The sequence below is a fragment of the Anoplopoma fimbria genome, chromosome 5 (genome assembly GCF_027596085.1).
Source record: "Anoplopoma fimbria isolate UVic2021 breed Golden Eagle Sablefish chromosome 5, Afim_UVic_2022, whole genome shotgun sequence".
In the NCBI taxonomy this organism is placed as follows: Eukaryota; Metazoa; Chordata; class Actinopteri; order Perciformes; family Anoplopomatidae; genus Anoplopoma; species Anoplopoma fimbria.
In genome coordinates this window covers 10,650,802-10,672,311 of record NC_072453.1, presented here as the reverse complement: position 1 = coordinate 10,672,311, position 21,510 = coordinate 10,650,802, and the positions used below count along the sequence as shown (strand labels likewise).

The window sequence follows — 21,510 nt, the reverse complement described above, 5'->3', positions numbered from 1 at the left end:
TATTATTTATTGTTTTATTCACTGGTGGATAAATTAATATATAGACACTGCATGTAGATGGATTTGCACACAGCTGACAGATAAATGTATTGGACAAAAAAATGGACTCTGAAATGACAATAAAGTGGCACAGAATTCAAATATTCAAGTACTTTGATAAAGATAATGACACATTTCACTTTCCACCATGCACAGTTTACATCACACAAACACACACACACACACACACACACACACACACACACACACACACACACACACACACACACACACACACACACCCTCCTTCCCCCTGACAGACGTCACACACGCCCACCAATCGCCTCCTGTGTTTATCCTGCAGCTTTTATAAACCGGGACATTCCGACACTACAGTTCCACACCGAGCATCAGTCAGTTAATCGTCAGAGCACACTTTAACTCTTCCAGACCATAATCTATCATTGCACATCAGTTTAAACTCCAGCTCCCGTCATGACTCTCCGGTTCGTCCTGTGCGTGATGGCACTGCTCGTCTGCCCGCATCTGGTCGCCGGGTCTCGGATAGCCAAACTCTTCGCCATCGGCTGCTCGGAGAAGTGCGACAAGTCCAAGTGCGCGCCGATCCCCGCAGACTGCTTGGCCGGCGACGTGCTGGACAGCTGCGACTGCTGCCCGGTGTGCGCGTCCGGAGAGGGCGAGCAGTGCGGCGGCCCCGAGGAGCTGGAGTGCGCAGAGGGGATGCAGTGCGCTGTCTCCGGCGGCGTGGAGGTGTCGGCCACCGTGAGGCGCAGGGGGAAGGCCGGCGTGTGCAGCTGCACCATCTCCGAGCCGGTGTGCGGCAGCGACGGTGTCTCGTACCGGAACATCTGCGAGCTGAAGCGCGTCAGCAACCGGGCGATGAAGCTGCAGCAGCCGCCGGTGATTTTCATCCAGAGAGGAACCTGCGGGAAAGGTGAGAGGTGTGTGTGTGTGTGTGTGTGTGTGTGTGTGTGTGTGTGTGTTCAGGTGTGTGTGTGTGTGTGTGTGTGTGTGTGTGTTCAGGTGTGTGTTGTGTGTGTGTGTGTGTGTGTGTGTGTGTGTGTGTGTGTGTGTGTGTGTGTGTGTGTGTGTTCAGGTGTGTGTGTGTGTGTGTTCAGTGTGTGTTCAGGTGTGTGTGTGTGTGTGTGTGTGTGTGTGTGTGTGTGTGTGTGTGTGTGTGTGTGTGTGTGTGTGTGTGTTGTGTGTTGTGTGTGTGTGTGTGTGTGTGTGTGTGTGTTGTGTGTGTGTGTGTGTGTGTGTGTGTTCAAGTGTGTGTTCAGTGTGTGTGTGTTGTGTGTGTGTTGTGTGTGTGTTCAGGTGTGTGTGTCAAGTGTGTTCAAGTGTGTGTTCAGGTGTGTGTGTGTGTGTGTGTGTGTGTGTGTGTGTGTGTGTGTGTGTTGTGTGTGTGTGTGTGTGTTGTGTGTGTTCAGGTGTGTGTGTTTGTGTGTGTTCAGTGTGTGTGTGTGTGTGTGTGTGAAATTTGTGTGTGTGTGTGTGTGTGTGTGTGTGTGTGTGTGTGTGTGTGTGTTCAAGTGTGTTCAAGTGTGTGTTCAGGTGTGTGTGTGTGTGTGTGTGTGTGTGTGTGTGTGTGTTGAACTTGGATGACCTCAGCAGCACAGAATGAACTTTCTCCTCCATCTGTTGATCAGAGTTGTCAAACCTCCTCTGATCTTCCAAATAATCATTTTTAAATGAGCTGTGTTCTTAATTGACACATTCATGAAGTAAAATGTAACTGGATTGGCCATTTTCTGCTTTTTTAGTAAACTGCATAGATATGTTTGATGTAAATTAGATAACTGAGTGAGTTTGCTTGTGCTCTTGTTGCATTTGAGCATTTACCATTATCCCAAAACTGTTATGATCAAAGTTACGTAGTCCTGCTTTAATTCCTCCCATCACAAACCTCTGGGGAACCTCTGCTTTTTTTCCCAGAATTTAGATTAGATCACCAGATGGTTTGTGTTTTGGGCCACAGCTGCAGGTTTGAAGCTTTAACTCATGTAAAAAGGCCTTTTAATATTTTGTAAAAGTTATAGCATCTGTGTACATTATCTGACATTTATTGCTTTATTAAAAGTGCCTTTTTGGTTTCTTTTTTTTAAGTCTGTATAATACAATGTGGAGGTCAGGACATCCTTGATCTCTTCCTCATTCTCCCTCTGTCTCTTTGGCGTCTTTCCATCTGCTGATCAGTCAGATTTGCATCGGCGCCTCACACTGCACCAAACTCTAAAACTGGGGTTGTTTTTCCTCCCTCTCTCTCTCTCTCTCACTCACACACACACACACACACACACACACACACACACACACACACACACACACACACACACACACACATGCACACTCGTTATGTTATCTTATCAAGGTCACAATGTGCTGCAAAAACTAATTTCCTATTTCCTTTCTCCTCTCTATATATATCTATTCAGGAAAGGGCAGATGAAGGAGAAGTCGAACAGGAGTTTGCGTCTCCTCTGTCCTTATCTTTTCTTATTTTTCTCCTCTTCCATCTGTGCTTTAACTCCCCCTGTCCCTCCTATCGTGGCCTGTCTCCTTCTGTCCGGTCGTCTCATCTCCTTTCATTGCACGTCTTATCCTTCCTGACTTTCTTTCCTTTCCTTCCCTTCTCTCCTTGTGGCTGATTTCCTTTTGTCCTATCTCTAATATGTCCCACCAAGAGAGATGGACACAATTGTCTCATCGCCTCTTCTGAGGATTTGAACTTCTCGAGCTGAGGAAAGAAATCTGGAACATGTCACTGTGACACGCACACACTTTATCAAGTCCTCAGAAGCTGATTGGTTGTTCGTGTAACTTGTTCAACAGACGCCGGTCTGGGTCAGTCCCAAGTTATTTAACCCAGATTTGAATGGGTCCCTTTATTTTTTTCATTATTTCAGCTTCCTGTGCAGACATGTGAGCTCTTTGTCAGCTTGACAGGCTTGGATACAGAATCAACAAAACACGGTTGCACGGTGACTCAACTCTTTCAGGAACCGGAGGAATGTTTCCCAGTTCAGGCTCGTCCAGCTCCTAATTAGATTTCACATGAAGTTCAGAACATGGTATCGTTTAGCTTTCGGAGGGATGGAATTTTTGAGATGCATTCAGGAGAAAAAGTTTTTTGTGTTGGAAAATGAAACAACTTCCCACTTGTAAGTTATAAGTGTGGAACTAGTTAAAAAGACAGTTTTGTGCATTTACAATGCAAGATTTACGTCATATACAAAGCAAAACCATCCGTTCTAAGATTAGATTATTTCAAAGACAAATTTGGCTGCAAGTATATAATCAATGAATAATAAATTAGCTTTTATGATTTATCTTCTACTACTACTACTTTATTTTTCCTGTTATTTACACATTGCATGAGAAGACCAAACTGTGTGTTAGTTCGTCTTGCAGTACTTTCTGACTTCCCTGTCTGTGGCGCTCAGCCCCAAGTCCATTATTCCATCATTTAAACTTGTCGGTGCGTTCAAGGACACTGACATCTGATCGATGATTTTCAAATTTGTACCTGCTGCAGCTTTATTCCCTGAGTCAGTGATGAATTGACCTTTATCGACCTCAGTATATGCGGCTCTGTTACCGACACCTGCAGTGTGTCTCTCCGTTCGTCTGACTGGCTCCATTCAGGTCACTTCAAAGCTGCAGCAGCTGGCTCACCACTAATCCTCCAGCCAACAAACACACACACACACACACACACACACACACACACACACACACACACACACACACACACACACACACACACACACACACACACACACACATAAACACATCGGGGTCTTCGAGACGGTTGGCTGCAGCCGAGGTTGAAGTGGACATTCACAACAAACAGCTGCTCAGTCAGAAAGTCAGCAGCAGCACCGGCGGAGGTCCTCAGAAAAACACATCATCAGTTTGTAGCAGAGGTGAAGACCTGAGTCACGTGAGTCCGACTTCAGACTCAAGTCAAGAGTTTGAGGACTAAATAAGCATTTTTATTAAGGAAGTCTGTTGCATGTGCTGACTTGAAATACTTCCTAAAAAGTCAAACAGTGTAAAGTTGCATTATGACAAAGTAAAGTATAGTAAAGAAGATAATGTAGCGCCATACTTCTGATTATTGTCTGAGTGAGAGCTGATGTAGCTTAAGTTCCAGATGGTTTAGCTGTTCTTTTTCTTATTCTTTTATTTTGGAACAATAACAGAATGCACATCATTTATATGCATAAGAGCTGAAAGTATTAGTCGACTAATAAATGAGTCCATCAACAAAATAATAGCCAACCATTTTGATAAAAAATAAAGCGTTAAAGTACTTTTTACAGAAGGGTTTTAAGCTACATCAGCTCTCACAGAGATAATAAGTAGATATGAGATCAGCCTGTTGATCACAATCAGAAACTTAAATCTGCATGCTGAAGACAAGATATGCCTTAAAATAGACTTCAGATTCCTCGTTGTTGGATTGTTCCTGCTACCTTGGTCCTTTCTGTGTTGTGGTGCAGATTACCAAAACACGGAAACCCTGATTCTCTCCGTATTTGGGTGTGTTTCCTCGGGACGTTAGCTGCCAGCAGCAGGGCGTTGAAGTGATTAGAGGCAGAATCCTGTTCCCAAACGATGCCCACAGTCAACATGTTCTCATTAGTTTATCTGAAAGTTGCAGCGTTTCTTCCTAGAGTTCATAAAGGCAACAAGAGGAAAACGCAAGGGATTATGGGTATTAAGAGATGGGGTACAGTTCCCAATGTTTCGAAAGCCAACAAGTATATGTTGAAGTGCAACACACACTTTTAAAACAGCGTCGTGTGTTGCCATAGCGACAGAGGAAGAAGTTTAGGGACAGTGAAACAAGCGAAAGTTGTATCTTGATGCACCATGACTTTGTTCAATAGTACCCTAATGTCTCGTCTCATGTGCTGCTGTTACATCATTTTGCTTTGATAACACGTGTTTTTGCCACCAACACACACACATTACATGGAGAGAGTCTCCTGATTGGTCCCAGCAGGACAAAGTGGGAGGGATGGACGCACAAACCGACCAGTGAAATGACGAAAAGAAAGATGTTGTGAAACCAAATTAGGGTTATGTAAGGTGATAGTGGCGGTTATGCATGGACTGTTAAAAGCCCCTCCCCCTGCTGCCCCCGCCCCCTGCTATTGCTCCGTATCTGAGTCATTTCCTTTGTTTTATAAGCATCGGTGGGAGCAGCAGACAGCACTGCACTCCACATCTGGAGCTGGTTCATCACGGCGTTATGCACGACGATTTAGAACGTGTTTAGACATTTTATCCAACCTGGCAACACAAACCCATCTCTGTTTCTGTGGTCAAAGTCCAATACAGTATGATATGAGAATGTACAACACATGATTGACTCCCAGTAACTGTGCTGCTGCTGAGCAAAAAAGTTATGATGTGGTCATCCAGGATGGGAATGCTTTTTCTGTGTGTGTGTGTGTGTGTGTGTGTGTGTGTGTGTGTGTGTGTGTGTGTGTGTGTGTGTGTGTGTGTGTGTGTGTGTGTGTGTGTGTGTGTGTGTGTGTGTGTGTGTGTGTGTGTGTGTGTGTGTGTGTGTGTGTGATGCAGGTCATTGACAGTATGTTTCCCCCCCTTCAGGTCAGCAGAACCCTGACAGTCTTCGTTTGAAGTACAACTTCATCGCTGACGTGGTGGAGAAGATCGCACCTGCTGTCGTTCATATTGAACTGTACAGAAAGTAAGAAAAACTACCTGAACCGACAACCTAACAATATAACAATGAGTGGTCTGCTTTTTAAAATAAAAAAATGAATGGTCTACTGGTTGATCCCAGGCTTTTGACTTTGGTGATCAGCTGTTATTTCCTCTATAGCACCACCATGAGATTGACATTTGTATTTTGAAATTAAATACTAGATGGATCGTCATTACATTTGTTACCAATATCAATAACTTCCTCAGGCTTCATTGTAATACATTTCCATCCTTCATGATCCTCAGGTCAAATTATTAATTAGTTCAATACCTGCAAAAAAACTAAATTGTCATTCATTAAATGTGTTCGCTGTATGTAGTGCTAAAAATAAATGTTACACTGAATCTCGTTTATCCATGTCTTTAAAATCATCCCTTGGTACCTCTCAACCTGTAGTTCAGTGGAGAAGGAATGTATACTTTGTTTTTTAGTTAACATTAATTAACGTGATTGAGTTGGATCGGTGTCCTCATGTTGGTGTTTGAGGTGATAATTCAGAAACATGCTCCCGTCTCTAACTCTTTCTGCTCAGGATGATATTCTCTAAGCGTGAGGTGGCGGTGGCCAGCGGCTCTGGGTTTGTTGTGTCCGAAGACGGCCTCATTGTCACCAACGCTCACGTGGTGGCCAACAAGCACCGAGTCAAGGTACGCAATGCAGTTTTACATCTGTAGAAAAAATATGCTTGCATCATGTTTTTGTGATGAATTGTATTTTATGTCGTATTTAATTTGTCATATTTATTGTTTTCCAAACGCATCCACTTATGATTTTGTTTCATGGTTGAAACACACAATGAGCTTCAGGTTGCCTCTGCATTTAACAAATAATTCAGAAAATAACCAAAGATCATCCAATGAAACTTTTAAAAGATTATCAGGGACAAAGCGGGACTGGTGCTGAGGAAGGTTACATTTTTTTTGTTTCCTGCAGGTGGAGCTGAAGAGCGGAGCGACATACGACGCCAAGATCAAAGATATAGATGAGAAGGCCGACATCGCTCTGATCAAGATCGATGTACCGGTGAGCAGAGAGAGAGAGGAATGGATGGGAATGTTCTTCTTCCTGTTTTTATTGTCTTTTCAGTGTCAGCCTCCATCACGCTGGATGGCTTAGCTGTTCACCGATGATCATTCCCCCAAACCGTTTCTATTTCTTCTTCAAAGTCTGCAGAGGTTTTCCTAGTATGGACTAAAGAAGTACCTTGCTTCGTTCCAGAGATAGTCAGCTGCTGCAATATTTATTTATTCATCAGATTAATTTTTTTAAATCCGAGGGAATGATTCATTCCACTTCATTTATTTGCTCATTCATGTGCTGTCCAAAAAATGGAGAAAACACTGATTTGTTACAAAACTTAATCGAAAGGAGAGTTGAAATATAGCAAAAAATAATATGATATTTGTTTTTAATTATATGCAGGTAACTACCCGATTACATCATCTTTTCTTTCTTGGAGCTGTTTCACGCTGCAGCTCTCTAGAAACCTCCTCTCTTTGTCTCTCTCTCCTTTTAAAATCTCCCCTCAGACACACTTGTCTGCTTCTCTCTTTTATTTTCCAAAACAGAATCAGGTATTTATTGCTTTTTGGAAAAATTGCTTCATTGCTTTTTTTCCTGAGCAATCCGTAAATGGAAAGCCTGGTTTTTATTTTAGCTCAGTGGGATATTTAAGTCAAGGCGTCTCAACAAAATAATATCATGACTCATGAAAGTGGATATCTGTGGAGCCGGTCAGGAGACAGATTGAACCTTTTCATGTGGTTCCATCTGAGTTGTCGTTTTTTTGACACAGCACTTTGTTTTTGGTGCAGGGATGACTGGACAGCCAAACTTAGTTCAGGAAGTGAGGTTTTCCACAGAATTTGTGCATTGGAAAAACTTCATTTTTGCACAGACACTGGGCAGACAGAGCTGCAACATCCTGCACAAAACACTTAAAGGAATGTTGTCCTTTTTCATGGAAAGAATTAGAAATTTTGATGCCAGATTCACTCATCAGAACAAATTGCTTGATACACCAATTTCTCCATGCTATTAAAAGTGTGAGTATAGAAATAGGAAGAATAAAAGAAAGCAGACAATCAATTAAGGGAGTTGAAGTCCAAATGTGCTTTTGTAGGCAGACAGGATGCAATATGAAACTCTAATCTGGATTCTGTTGTCACAATATTAAAAACTCCAGATTTGTGATGTTTTAAAATCTTAAAATGTAGATATTAAAGGGCCCTATTTAAGGACCCACATATACGATGTATTAATTACTCAAGTTACATTTGCATTAGACCTTAAAATGTATTTCCATTCCCATTAATTACAAAAATCATCCATTCTATGACACAGAAAACCAAAGAATACAACACACACTTTCTTTTCCTCCTCCAGTCTGTCTGGAGGGCCGGTTCAGACCTGCTAATGCCATCTGAACACAAACTTCCTTCCTGCCATCTTGATTTGCCATCAGTGGAAAACAGGGTTTATTTCTGTGTGTGTGTGTGTGTGTGTGTGTGTGTGTGTCTGGGTGTGTGTGTGTGTGTGTGTGTGTGTGTGTGTGTGTGTGTGTGTGTGTGTGTGTGTGTGTGTGTGTGTGTGTGGTGAATATGCTTCCACAGAGTCAGACAAACACACAAAAGAACGCAAACACCTTCTAGATCTTTACATGAAACGTTTCAACGTCAAATATTCCTTCTGAGATTTATTTTTTTCTGTAAAAAATAATCTGAAATCAAATTTAATGAAACTTAAAAAAGAATAAACAGACCAAATGATTGAGTTAGCAAACAGTAACATTTTCCAAATATCAAATTACAGGTTACAATTGGTGTTTTGGTGTGAAGTATTTAAGGATAAGGCTTTTTAGTGTAATAATGTTCTGGTTGAGTCTATATGATCCGCAGTTTGTCAGATAATAATCATTTTTTGCATTCACGCTCAACTACTAAGACTTTTAAATGTGATACTTAATGAAGGTTTTATTTTCACAGAAAGTAACTGCTGCTGTCAGCAATAATAAAACTAATTTAACTCAGGTGAGAACAGGCTGTACCACAGACACGCCTGAATTAAATGGCCGTTCTCACACACACACACACACACACACACACACACACACACACACACACACACACACACACACACACACACACACACACACACACACACACACACACACACAGACAGACACTGCAGGATGTGAGTTCATTTTTGCCGGTCAGACGGAGACGATCATGGTTTTCCTCGGCGTGTTTGGGCGGAGCAGGTTGGATGTAACTGGAGCCTCAGGAGATGAAATTTGTGCAGAAATCCACAAACTGCTCAGCACTTGTGGTTGTGGGTTCACATGCAAAAACCAAGAGGTAACTGTTCTTCTGCACAAACGACTAACAGAACCTCCACCCTCCCACACATCCATCCCAACACACAGTTAGTGTATTCATTTGAATGCTTTTCTTAGTTCTCTCTGCCAAATAACGTCGGTAAAAAGGCCAAATAGGAGAGTCCATGAGAAACTAATCACAGCAGAAAGTACGGTTATAAAACAAAAAGTTAGCGACTACCTGTTGAATGTAGTGAAGCATTTAGCAGCTAAAGAGACAGTTGGTTGAGACCAAAATCAAAGTTTAAAGGAGAGAGAATATTGGATTTAAACATATGCAAAATAAGCAAATTAGCAAGTTTCCAACTTAAAAGGTGATGTATGAGGGCCTTAATCCACATATATCCTCTTCTCATTTCAACGAAAAAGTGTCAAGCGTTCTTTTTAATTTTTTCTATGACAACAATATCTTTACAACATATCACCACTCTGACCATTGTATGAAAGATTAGCTCTGTCCTTTTCTTTTTATTATATGGCGTCGATATTTTTGTTTGACATTGTTTTTTCATCATGAGCTCCAGACGGAGGATGTCTGCTTCACACTTTGTTTAGATGAGCTTTGTCTCTGTTCAATCTGACAGCTGTAACGTCAGAGAAAGGAGACACAAGGCGTACGGTGCTAAAAATAAAAACACTCACCAGCAACATTCAGTGTCCACCTGGACACTTTTAATTTATTACACTTTTAAAACCTCTACACACCAACACAGGTGTTCACATCTGTTGCCTGATTAGACCTCTACTCAGGAATGTGTGTGCGTGCACAAACTGTGATTGATTTAACTCTGACTCTCTACTCTTTCACTTGTAGAAAGTTATTGAAGGTGAAACCCCAGTGAACAGAATAATATTACTTTTTACGAGTGTGTTTCAGTCACCTGTACTGTTTTCACTGAGGCAGGTGTCCTCTGAGCATGTGCAGACAGGAGCTCTTTGATGGGTTTTTTGAGTCTCGACTCATCCATTAAAACCCCAAGGCGATATTTTATCCTGATCCAGCATCTATCAATCCATGAGCCGCTTATGTTATGTCATGTCTGATATTTATTGTAGCACCTGCTGTTCTGTTATTTTTTGATTCAAAGCTTTTATATCTTCAGCACATTATAATACAAACATATTGATTACATGAGCTTCAAACTCAGAATCAGACCTCCATATTTAGAGTCAGTCTCTCCGTCCCTCCTCTTCAGCCTCATTTGTACCTCATTCCCTCATCAGTCACTCGCCTCATGAACTGGTCCACTTCCCCTGTCAGATCGTCATAGTTTTCAGGGTGCCCAGTTGTGTTTTGTGTTTGTAGGCCTTTCAATTTCAACAAACCACTGATATCATCCAGCTCCATCAACTCTCTGCATTTAGATCCTTCCTTTTTCACAGGAAATGTTTTTCTACACCTGCAACACTGTCCCAACAGTGACACTGAAAGCAGTTTATAGTGATTTTTTTCAGAGTAACAAAGTGGAAATTGCTTCTACAAAGACAAATTATTGAGTTTTTCAAATTGTCATTTTTTGTAGCTTGGTGTGCTTAAAAACTAAATTCTGAAAGAAAGATGAGAGAAGAAGAAGACTCTGTTCCTTGTTGTGGTCTTAGTGTTCGGTTGTTTTGTTGCACTCTGCTGTGTCAGCGTCTCTTAAATTATAACTTAAAGCAGCGCCTCGGCTTTGAAGTCTCGACCTTGACTAGCACAGAAGAGGTTTTTAGTACTATTTCAAGTACCTTTTTTCTGTCTGTTGAAGAATTTGACATTGTTAAAGTGTTGCAACCGTTCAAGATGCATCACGTAACTTTGCATTGTTCAAAAATGGGCGAGGACCGAGCAAGGGTGCAGGACATAGGGGGGGTAGGAGGTGAGGAATCGTTTGATTTGGCGTCACGTCTGGTGTAATCCCATCACAAGATGATCTCTAGTGTTTCTGTCTGTCTGTGGACAGGTTTTATCACCGTGATAGCGTCGCAACCATCCAAGAGGCATCACGTAACTTCACAGGTGTGTAATTGAGATAAAGTAATGAAGGTCCGGTTCCAAGATGGAATGAAGAACATGACAGACGTACAGTGAAGCTGCTGTGAACGCAAACTTTAATCTGTTTCAGGCGCCACATTATATTTTGCTTTGTTTTTTGCCCTGACTCATCCAGACCTGAGGACACACACACACACACACACACACACACACACACACACACACACACACACACACACACACACACACACACACACACACACACACACACACACACACACATAGACACGAATGCACATGCTCAAGGTGTTGGTCATGTACAGATGTGTTGAGCATACCTGTGGTTTTTAGACATGCTTTTCGTGCATGTCAATCAAACTCCGAAACAGAGAAACATTCAGTTTGCATGTCGTCTTCTTTGGTTGTCTGGAAATGTCTTCATCACTCCACAGCTGCCCTGAGATGTAAAACACATTCACATCTGTCACATCTTTTATTTCATTCATTCAAACTCCCCTATACTTACCTTTTTCCTCCTTTCCTTCTCTTTCTCCCCTGATACGTACTCCATGTTTCTCCCTCTCTCTCTCTCCCTCTCTCTTACTAAACCAAAACTGGGTCAGAGTGTTCGGGCTTGTTATTTAACAGAGGAAATGGGCCACACATGTGTTTAACAAACACACGATGAGCAACAAACAGGCGCTTGTGATGCTCAGTGGTGTGTCGTTGATGACAGATGGGTCTTAACATCTCCATGTCACATCTGGATCTGAAGTAGGTCAGTGGGACGACATGCAGCAGTCCAGCACACAGTTCAGGCCAATCAGCAAACTACACATGTAAGAGCTGGAGCCAAAGTGTTTTTAGATCGTAGATGTAATGGAGGAGCTGGAGACTGCATGGTGTCTTAAAAGTGTCTTAAAACCTGCATTCTCTCTACTGTCCATCAGGGGGCGACTCCTCTGCTTGTGTAGAAGTCTATGAGAAAATTACTCTACTTCTCTCTTGATTTATTCCCTCAGTAAACATTGTAAACATGAGTTTATGGTCTCAATCTCTAGTTTCAAGTCTTCTTCAATACAGCATGATGTTCATTTAGTAAATTATGGTCCATTTAGAGTCAAATAGACCATAAAGCAGGGTATGCTTTAGGGCGGGGCTACACTCTGATTGACAGGTCGACACCAGAGACGTATACGTCTAGATTATCTCGTTAAATAACACGAACTGGTCTTACTTTGGCAGAATCTGATTGAGTAGATACATCTTCCGAGCCTTTAACAATATACTTGGAAATCATTTTAACACAGATTTGTGCTTGATGAATTTGAGTTAGTGGAAACTGTGAGGAGCTCCTGCCGCTTATATTCATCCTGTAAAACAAAGGGAAACACTTTTTGGTTCATACCTTTGAGTGAATGTGTGTCTCTATCTACCGACTTAAAATAATTAGCACTGGCAGTCTGAGTGGAGTCTTTTCTGGCCTTAATAAAGTGGTGAGAGAGAGAGAGAGAGAGAGAGAGAGAGAGAGAGAGAGAGAGAGAGAGAGAGAGAGAGAGAGAGAGAGAGAGAGAGAGAGAGAGAGAGAGAGAGAGAGAGAGAGAGAGAGAGAGAGAGAGAGAGAGAGAGAGAGAGAGAGAGCAATAAAATTCAATTTATGTTTACTTTAACAGATTATTACTTATAAAAAGTCTTTACTGGGCTCTTTACGTCCGGTGCCAGCATAAACTGTGTGTGTGTGTGTGTGTGTGTGTGTGTGTGTGTGTGTGTGTGTGTGTGTGTGTGTGTGTGTGTGTGTGTGTGTGTGTGTGTGTGTGTGTGTGTGTGTGTGTGTGTGTGTGTGTGTGTGTTCAGTAAGGCATGTTAGCACTGGAAACTGCAGTAACAGGGATGGAAAAGCTAATAATTAGGAGCCCAGTTCATCAGAGATGCAGCCATTCAAACAACAGAACGAATAAAAATCTGTTGGATAAGTTGGATACCTAACTTGACATGTTCGGGATCTCTTTTCCCACCTCATGCTGTAATGACACATGGTCGTGATTCATTTCTTTGGCTGTGCTCTTATTTTTTTGGGGACATGTATTTTTGTAGTTTTCATCATTACTGTGTTTGTAGAATTGTACAACAACGCACAAGACACTCTTCTATAGTCTTCTGTAATAAAACAAGGTGAGACGATTAATCCTCGCAACGCTCTCATACAAGAGTTATGTTTGCAAAACTTAGTTGATTTTGAAATGCTCGGACGGTCTTCATTTGACAAAGAAATACATATAGCACTTAACCCAAAAAGTCAGATTTGATTCGGCTTCAGTTTAGACCTGAAGAAGACGTTTTTGTTTGTGTTTAACTTAACTTTAACTTAATTAAATGAAGTATAAGGCATAGGAGTAGTTGTTATGAATGAACCTGGTGTGATTTTGGAGGCAGACACACATCTTCTGAATAAACTGAGTGGGACGTTGGATCTTAATTCTTGCAGAATCAAAACTTGTTGCAAAACAAAATATAGAAAAACTGAGGGAATAAAGAACAGTTAAAGTTAGGAGCTACAAAGACCAGCTGACTGCCCGTCTGTCCATTCTGGTGGAAACGAGGCTGAAGTGAGCCGTCGTTTATGGGGATTTACAGTTTAGAGTTTATAAGTCAGAGTTTGAGTCGTAAATGAAGAGAAGCCTCGTCCAGGAAATCCACGTCTGTCTCCAACAGCTTAGAGAAAATAAACTGCTGTTTACCACTGCGTGTGTGTGTGTGTGCGCGTGTGTGTGTGTTTGTGGGTGTGTGTGTGTGTGTTGCCAACTGTCCGGTGACTGTGCTGGTGTTCCTTCAATCTCCGTTCATCATCCGTGATCCTTTGAGTCTGTTTGCTCCACCATATTTGGATGAAAAACACAACATTTTACACTACATTTAAATAGTTTGGAGGATATATATACAGTATATATATATATATATTTAACCTCTCCAAACCAAAACATCTACAATAAAAGTGTAAGGATGTGATTAAACAGTCTGTTTATCTGTTTCAATCAGGCAAAACAAACAGATAATACAGTCTAAAGCTTTTTATTGTCGGCTGTCTTTCACTACTTAAATCAACCTCTGAAGAAAACAAAAGCTTTTGTATTTTGTGTCTCAAACTGCATCATTTCTTCAACCAGACTTCTCTCTCTGTTCCCCTCCCCTCTCTGTGATTGGTGGAGCAGACGAAGCTGCCGGTGCTGATGCTGGGCCGGTCGGCGGACCTTCGTCCCGGCGAGTTCGTGGTCGCCATAGGCAGCCCGTTCTCCCTGCAGAACACCGTAACCACCGGCATCGTCAGCACCACTCAGAGGGGAGGCAAGGAGCTGGGCCTCCGCAACTCCGACATGGACTACATCCAGACAGACGCCATCATCAACGTGAGTGAAGAGACGCAGACATATGCACCAATCTGCTAATATCATTTTCCTATCACTTCAGAATTCATTTGCTCAAACCTGCTGTGATTTCTTTGCTTTAACATTCTCTGTTTGCCTTTTTGTTTTCATGCAGTACGGCAACTCAGGAGGACCACTAGTCAATCTGGTGAGTGAAGGAAAAACCTGCCGGAGGAGAAACTTTATAGAAGCTTGGATCCAAAATAAGAAGTTCCCTGTTTAAACATGTGTTGTTCATCTTGTGTGTGTGTGTGTGTGTGTGTGCAATAGTATGATATGTCCTAATATGTCCTCCTTATCTGTTACATGTTACTTTACTTTCACATATGTCATACTACATATGTCATAAAACATATATAAAACTGCAACCAGTGCTTTACAAACTCATACAATACTTAAATTCAAGGTTGCATTTTTAACAGTTCAACATTTTCTAACTATTCAAGCTACTAACATATCTACACTGCATTCCTGTTTTTCTTTGCAGCCTAGTTTTCCCATGTGTTATGTAAATACTAATCAGATTAATTAGGACATGAAGCATGTTGTTGAGGACTCAAAAAATTATCTAAATGACATTACCAAGATGTTAAATATGATAATAGGGTATTGGGAATCAGTCGTTCATCATTTCAATGTATTTTCATAACTAAAATTGAGGGTAAACCAGTCGTGTTTTGTTTCTTAATTTAACTGTTACATCACCTCTCGCTGTCTTTGAAACAGGGACAGAAAAAAGACTTACTCATTACTTGGACCACATCTATATGTTGCGAAACAGAGCTATATATGTAATCTCATATAAACAAACACTAAGAACCATAAAGTCCTTGTTAAGAAAAGTAAATAGAGAGTTTAGGTAATGTTTGGCAAAAAGTCTGCAGCTGAATCTGATTATGAGTTTGTTTTCACCAGCCGAGTTACTAAACGAAGAACAATGTGGTGTCAGACACGCTGCTCAACAAGACTTTTACTGTTGGAGGGATGATTGACAGCTGATCTGTGTGATCTGTGTGTCCTGCAGGACGGAGAGGTGATCGGCATCAACACCCTGAAGGTCACAGCAGGAATCTCCTTCGCCATCCCCTCAGACAAAATCAGACAGTTCCTGGCAGAGTCACATGAAAGACAGATCAAAGGTCAGCAACATTTTCACTCTTTATTTTACAGAGAGACTATCAGAGACAGAGGGGACAAGGACAAAGAAAGAGAGGAGGATGACATACGATGAAGATCTTTAAATTCATCTTACTCTTTATGACAAAGATAATAACTTCTATTTTCACTTTTTAAAAGGAACCACACAATATTTGGATTCAAATTTAAAATGAACTTAAAATGAATTTATTTAATTTTATGGATAATGTACATGACACAGAAATAAAAACTATAACTTACCTTATAGTTAAAAGTTTGGAGAGTGTTAGCATTAAATTTAGCATCAGCGGCGGGAAAGAGAGATTAGAGTGAGCCAAATTATAGATATTATATATTTTATCTTACACGCTGTCCGGTGGGGCATAGTATTTTCACATACTGCAGAATGTCTCCACAGTATTATTTCACACAAAAAATATTTTCTTCGATGTTAGAGAAATGATTGTTATCGTTGATTTTAAATCATGAACATCACGTTACCCAGAAGTATTCAGAATGCAAAGCTGTTGGTCAAAGATCTTTAAAGAAGATGTGTTTCTGTACTTTACTGAGTTTGATTTATAGAAAAGATAAATAGAGTGAAAGTAGAAGATGATAACCTTTACATTTTCTAAATCAACAATACAATCAGCATTGTTTCCTCGTGTTTTTCCAGGTAAAACATTCCAGAAGAAGAAATACATCGGCGTCAGAATGATGAGTCTCACTTCATCGTAAGTTTCCGATGGCATCTTGCTAAATTTACACTTTAGTGAAGGTGTAATTAGAATGGTGGCTCTTTGTGTAAAAATACGATTTAGTATTTTCTTCATATCATAATGAAACTCCTAGAACATCTGTTCTTGATTGTAAAATCCTCATATATTTTATACATGAGATAACAAAAAGGCATTATCTTTTGTATGTCTATCAGATCAGATTGTTCTGTTGTGCAAAAGAAATGCATTTTAAGTCTGAGAACTTATGCAGTGAGACAAATTAATTGATTAATCTCCCCTGAACCCTGAAGTATGTTTCTCAATCCCGGTACTCCCTACATAACAAGGGTGGTGATGGTATTGAAAATGTGACCTCACGCTTAAGGTACCTGCTGTCAAATGGTGAGTTTAAAAACAACGCCCACATTTTACAGAGTAACGGCCAAGCTGTCCTCCCCAGCAGGAAACGCCTTAAAAAAAACCCACCAAAACAAGCATCACTTCATGACAGCTTGTTCATTTTAAAGGAACCGCTGTGGTTTAGTTCAATCGTTCACTATCTGTCATGAAACTTTAACTTTATTTGAAGCACATCATCACTTTATAGATTGATTTCCTTCCCTCCGGGTAGCCATTTCACATTTTGAGTTGCAGTGAACATTTTGTCACATTTTTTTTGTGTCCGTGTCCTTAAATGCACCGCTGCTGCATTTAAGGACTCCGACACAACAACGCTGTCAATGCAAAAATAAATAACCAAGTCTGATATTGCTCTTTTCTTGATTTCTATATCTGTTGACACGTTGGTGACTTTATGATCTAATGTTTGTGAGTGTTTGCACATTTTATTGTATGCTGAAATAAACTGAATGACTGAAAGTAAACCAAAAAACTTTAAACTGGTATTAAATATACAACATACATTTTAAGAGCATTTTATCTGTGGTAGTTGATGAAGATGCACAAGTGATTTGGTCAGTGGTTTTGAAAAATGTCTCATGCATAATTTTATCTTTAACTAGTTTTCAGAAAAATCTGCTTATATCTGATGAGATTAATACATGGTGACCGAATGATCAGCAGCAAAATCCAACCTAAAATCAGACCTAAGTTGCAGCTTTTCAAAGTTGGAAATTGGCAGTTTTACCACAACTAATTACAGAAATGCTTAACGTGTTGAAGTTTAAAATGAGTCACAATGCATCATCCCTTCAGGTTGAATTAAGAGCTCATGTTTTGGTTGTTTTTCTCCCGTCAGGCTGGCTAAGGAGCTGAAGGAGAGGCAGTCAGACTTCCCAGATGTCACCTCCGGGGCGTACGTCATTGAGGTCATCAGTCGGACTCCAGCTGAGGCGTGAGTTCCTCTCTCATCACTTCTTATTCCCACATTATCTGATGCTCACTGCCCAATATGTTAAAAGCAGGTAATTCTGCATCAATCATCTGAAGTGAGTTTGAGTTTCATGCCAGAAAAAGCACAAGTGGCTTATTTTTCCCTTCTTGGAGTTCAGACTGGGTAATGAAGCGTGTCACATGTGAAAATAGATAAAAGGTTGCAAGCTGGATGTTTCCAGAATTGTTCCTGCCGTGTATAAATGTTTTTTGTCCCAGGAAAACCTTTTAGCGTCCATATGTAACACTTATTCACAGCAAATCTGAAGCGTCCCATCTGAGAAAACAGCAGGAAGAGTTTGTTTTCTTATTGTCTGATGGGTTTATGTGGATCACAGGCGGGAGTCAGGGTGATCTGATCCTGCTGAAAGGACATTTATTAGATTTGAACTCTCTGTGTGTGAAGACTGCAGGATATGGAAAGTTCACTTCTGGTTTCAAAGCTGCTGTTTTGCTTTTGGAACGTGCTGAAAGCTGGCAGTGAAGGCAGAATCATAATGGTTTCCCACCCAGAATGTCCAACTCCCTCTGGCAGGGAGGACAAACTGCTTCAGTCATAGTCGAGAGAATCCAGATTTATCTTTACTCTGGAGCCTCTACATTAAAGGCTTAATTTATAAAAGCAAAACCCCTGAAAACTCGACTTCAAATCTTAAACATTTTTGTATAACATTATTCATAATTACTACATAGGCAACTAGAAAAGTGAGCTCAGTAGAGTTGACACAGGTGTGTTCTCATTTTAATTGATGCAAATGTCTGCACCAGCTCTTTGCAGCTTCACAGAGAAATTCACTGTGTAAGGCTTAATGTTGACTGCTTTAACGCTTGCTCGGCCTCTTTCTATGTCCACAGTCCTGCTGTGTTTAGTTCTGTTAGCTGTTAGCCCTGTTAGCTTCTAGCTCTGTTAGCCAAACACACCGTAGGACTCCCAAAGGCTGCTAACAGCTAAGTAGCTCTCCTCCTACAGACATGAGAAGACACGTTCCGTTGTAGTTAGCGCTTGGTTCAGTTTGTCCTTTGCTAAGCGGTAGTTATACATAGATACATGCAATTGTCTTACCTAGGCCTGCAAATAACAGAGTGGTACAAATGATGGTATAAAACAGTCAATTAAACATGTTTCCAATTAAAGATGTTTTCAAAAAGTGCGAATCACTGCAACCACAAGAGGTCGCTGAGCATATAGTCATAAATGAGCACAAAAAATGTTTGAGTGATGGGTCCAGTATGCAAGATTAACCGTGGACAGACAGACAGACACACATACGACCAAATGCATAATCTCCAGGCGGAGATAACAAACAAAGTTACTTTTATAGAAAAACACACAAGTGGAAGATAGTATGCACATATTTTGATAAGGAATAGTAATAAGGAGATATAACCTGAGCTATTCTGCTAGAGACAAACTCCTTGGCCCTTTTTTCTTGGTAACAGAGCTGGCCTGCAGGAGAAAGACGTCATCATCAGCATCAACGGTGAGCAAATCACATCGGCCAGTGATGTCAGTGCCGCCATAAAGCGGGAAGACACGCTGCGAACGGTGGTGAGGCGAGGCAACGAGGACATCCTCCTCACCGTCGTCCCCGAGGAAATCGAACCCTGACCTCTCAGCTGAAAGAGCAAACAATCAACAAACCAACCAGAGCTGGCTCTCAGTGTTTTTCAACCAAACATGAACACTTTGAAAAACCAAGCATCCAATAGGGGAGTGTGCCTCTGGGACCACGCCCACTGCATTTAAGAACTCTGATTATTAGCACTGCTCTTCCATGCTGTTACGCTCGCTCGCACCTTCAAAGGTCAAACTTTATGACCCTGGGAACTCAGGCTTCAACCCTGTACTCATACTTCTCATATTAGTTTTTTCTTCTAATCCATCATTTTACTTATCATCATCACAGATCTTTTTATATTCTACTAACAGTATCTGGCGCTATAACGATTTAACTGCAGGTTACCGTAGTTCTGTTTTGTTGTGTATGTTCTTGATGGAATAATTTTTTTGAATAGTATTTTTGTCCTTGTGTGTTTGATGACATTTTTTTCAAAAAATGGGAATAAAATTATTTTCAAAAGTGTTGTTTTTATCGATGATGTCTATGGAATAACTGTCAGTTGATATTTAATCTCAAGCATGTTCCTCCATCAGCCAAAAGGAACTAACATTAAGTATAACAGAGTTTTGTACTAGCTTTGAATATCCTCTACAACCTTACACATTTTTGTTAAAGACAAACATTCCTGAATGAGGGCTAAAGGTTGCAGGTTCCTCATGGAGCGTACTAGGATCCCCTGAGCTTTTGAAGACATGTTGAGGTTTCAACCCTCTTGTTCTTTGTGGAGTGTTTTCTGTTTCAGCATCATCATGTATTTGGTTGGTTAACCCTACAACCAACAGCTAATATTCTCAATAATTAAGGTTCGACCCTGTTGCACCAGATTCTTCCACTGGCTTCAGTCTGTTACTGGGGAATAACCTCCTCACCTGCTTCCAATTACCCCGAATCAGCCGAGAAGTTGACAAGTACTGGTTAATTTCCACTGTGTTCTGGGTTACGGTCCTCCTTCCTTCGTTGTTGCAGTTCACTGTATACGACAAACATAGATGCTCCATATGAAACCCATTAAGGGAACACTGAGTTTAGACTAACTGGTCACAGATAAATAAACACGTCTTCATTAAAGATGTTTAATGTGTACAAATATGAGTAGAGAAGAAACTGAACTCCACCACGACCTCAGCAGCAAAGCTCTGTTCACAAGGAGACGGAGAAAACAAGAACTCCATCATCTCTCAAACATCTTGTTCTCTGCTCTGTGACTCTGCGGTGTTCTCCCTCTGGACACATTGAAACAACAAAGCATGACACAATGTTGGCCCCACTGTGTGTGTGTGTGTGTGTGTGTGTGTGTGTGTGTGTGTGTGTGTGTGTGTGTGTGTGTGTGTGTGTGTGTGTGTGTGTGTGTGTGTGTGTGTGTGTGTGTGTGTGTGTGTGTGTGTGTGTGTGTGTGTGTGGGTCATTACTGTATTCTGATAAGATACAACTATTTTAGGGGAGACACTAAAGGGGTAAATAATTGAACTAGACACTGCTATAAAACATCCCTAATGGAGTCCTTACATTAAGACAATTATTTTTGTTGTATTAAAAAAAATCTGAAAAGGTTATGTTTAAATATGCATTGTCTTATTAAATATGTGCTATTTTCATACATTTCCATATTCCTTATTTCATTTTGTTAGAATATTAGAGTCAAAGGTTTTTACAGAAAAATATATAAACGTTCAGAATATGGATAAGAATGAAAACATTCTTTGAAGATGTGTTTTGTAAAAATTCACAACATTTAGAAAGCACTTCAGGAGAATAGGGTAAAAGGTTTAACTAACATATATCATCATGAAACTTCCGTAGTTGATTACTGACATTAAAACAATGATTTTTGGTGTAACTAACTAAGTTTTCGGCGATGATACGTTAGTATGCAAATAAGGCATTATCTAATGGTAACTTTGGGGGATTTAAGAGAAATCTAAAGACACAATGTAGTAAAATTAACACCTTATGGAAGCAAAATAGCCCCAAATCTCTTAAATTTAAGTTTTTTGCGGGCGGAATCTGACCCCTGATAACCTGTTGACTTATTAGGAGGTAACAGAAATTATCTTTGCAAATGTCTTGACTTTTCATATCTTCTATAATGTCATATTATAGATATTATATCAAACATATTATTATTAATAT

At 40.6% G+C, this 21,510-nt stretch overlaps 1 protein-coding gene across 1 annotated transcript; it reads left to right on the top strand.

Annotated features, from left to right (window-relative positions):
• The first annotated feature begins 353 nt into the window (after window positions 1-353).
• On the top strand, window positions 354-20,636 carry htra1b (HtrA serine peptidase 1b). Its single transcript, XM_054598554.1, has 10 exons — window positions 354-934; window positions 5,623-5,722; window positions 6,273-6,387; window positions 6,674-6,763; window positions 14,298-14,492; window positions 14,626-14,658; window positions 15,535-15,649; window positions 16,324-16,381; window positions 17,625-17,720; window positions 19,199-20,636. The coding sequence occupies exons 1-10, from the start codon at window positions 475-477 to the stop codon at window positions 19,365-19,367; spliced, it is 1,431 nt and encodes a 476-aa protein (XP_054454529.1). The 5' UTR covers window positions 354-474; the 3' UTR covers window positions 19,368-20,636.
• The last annotated feature ends 874 nt before the right edge of the window (window positions 20,637-21,510 follow it).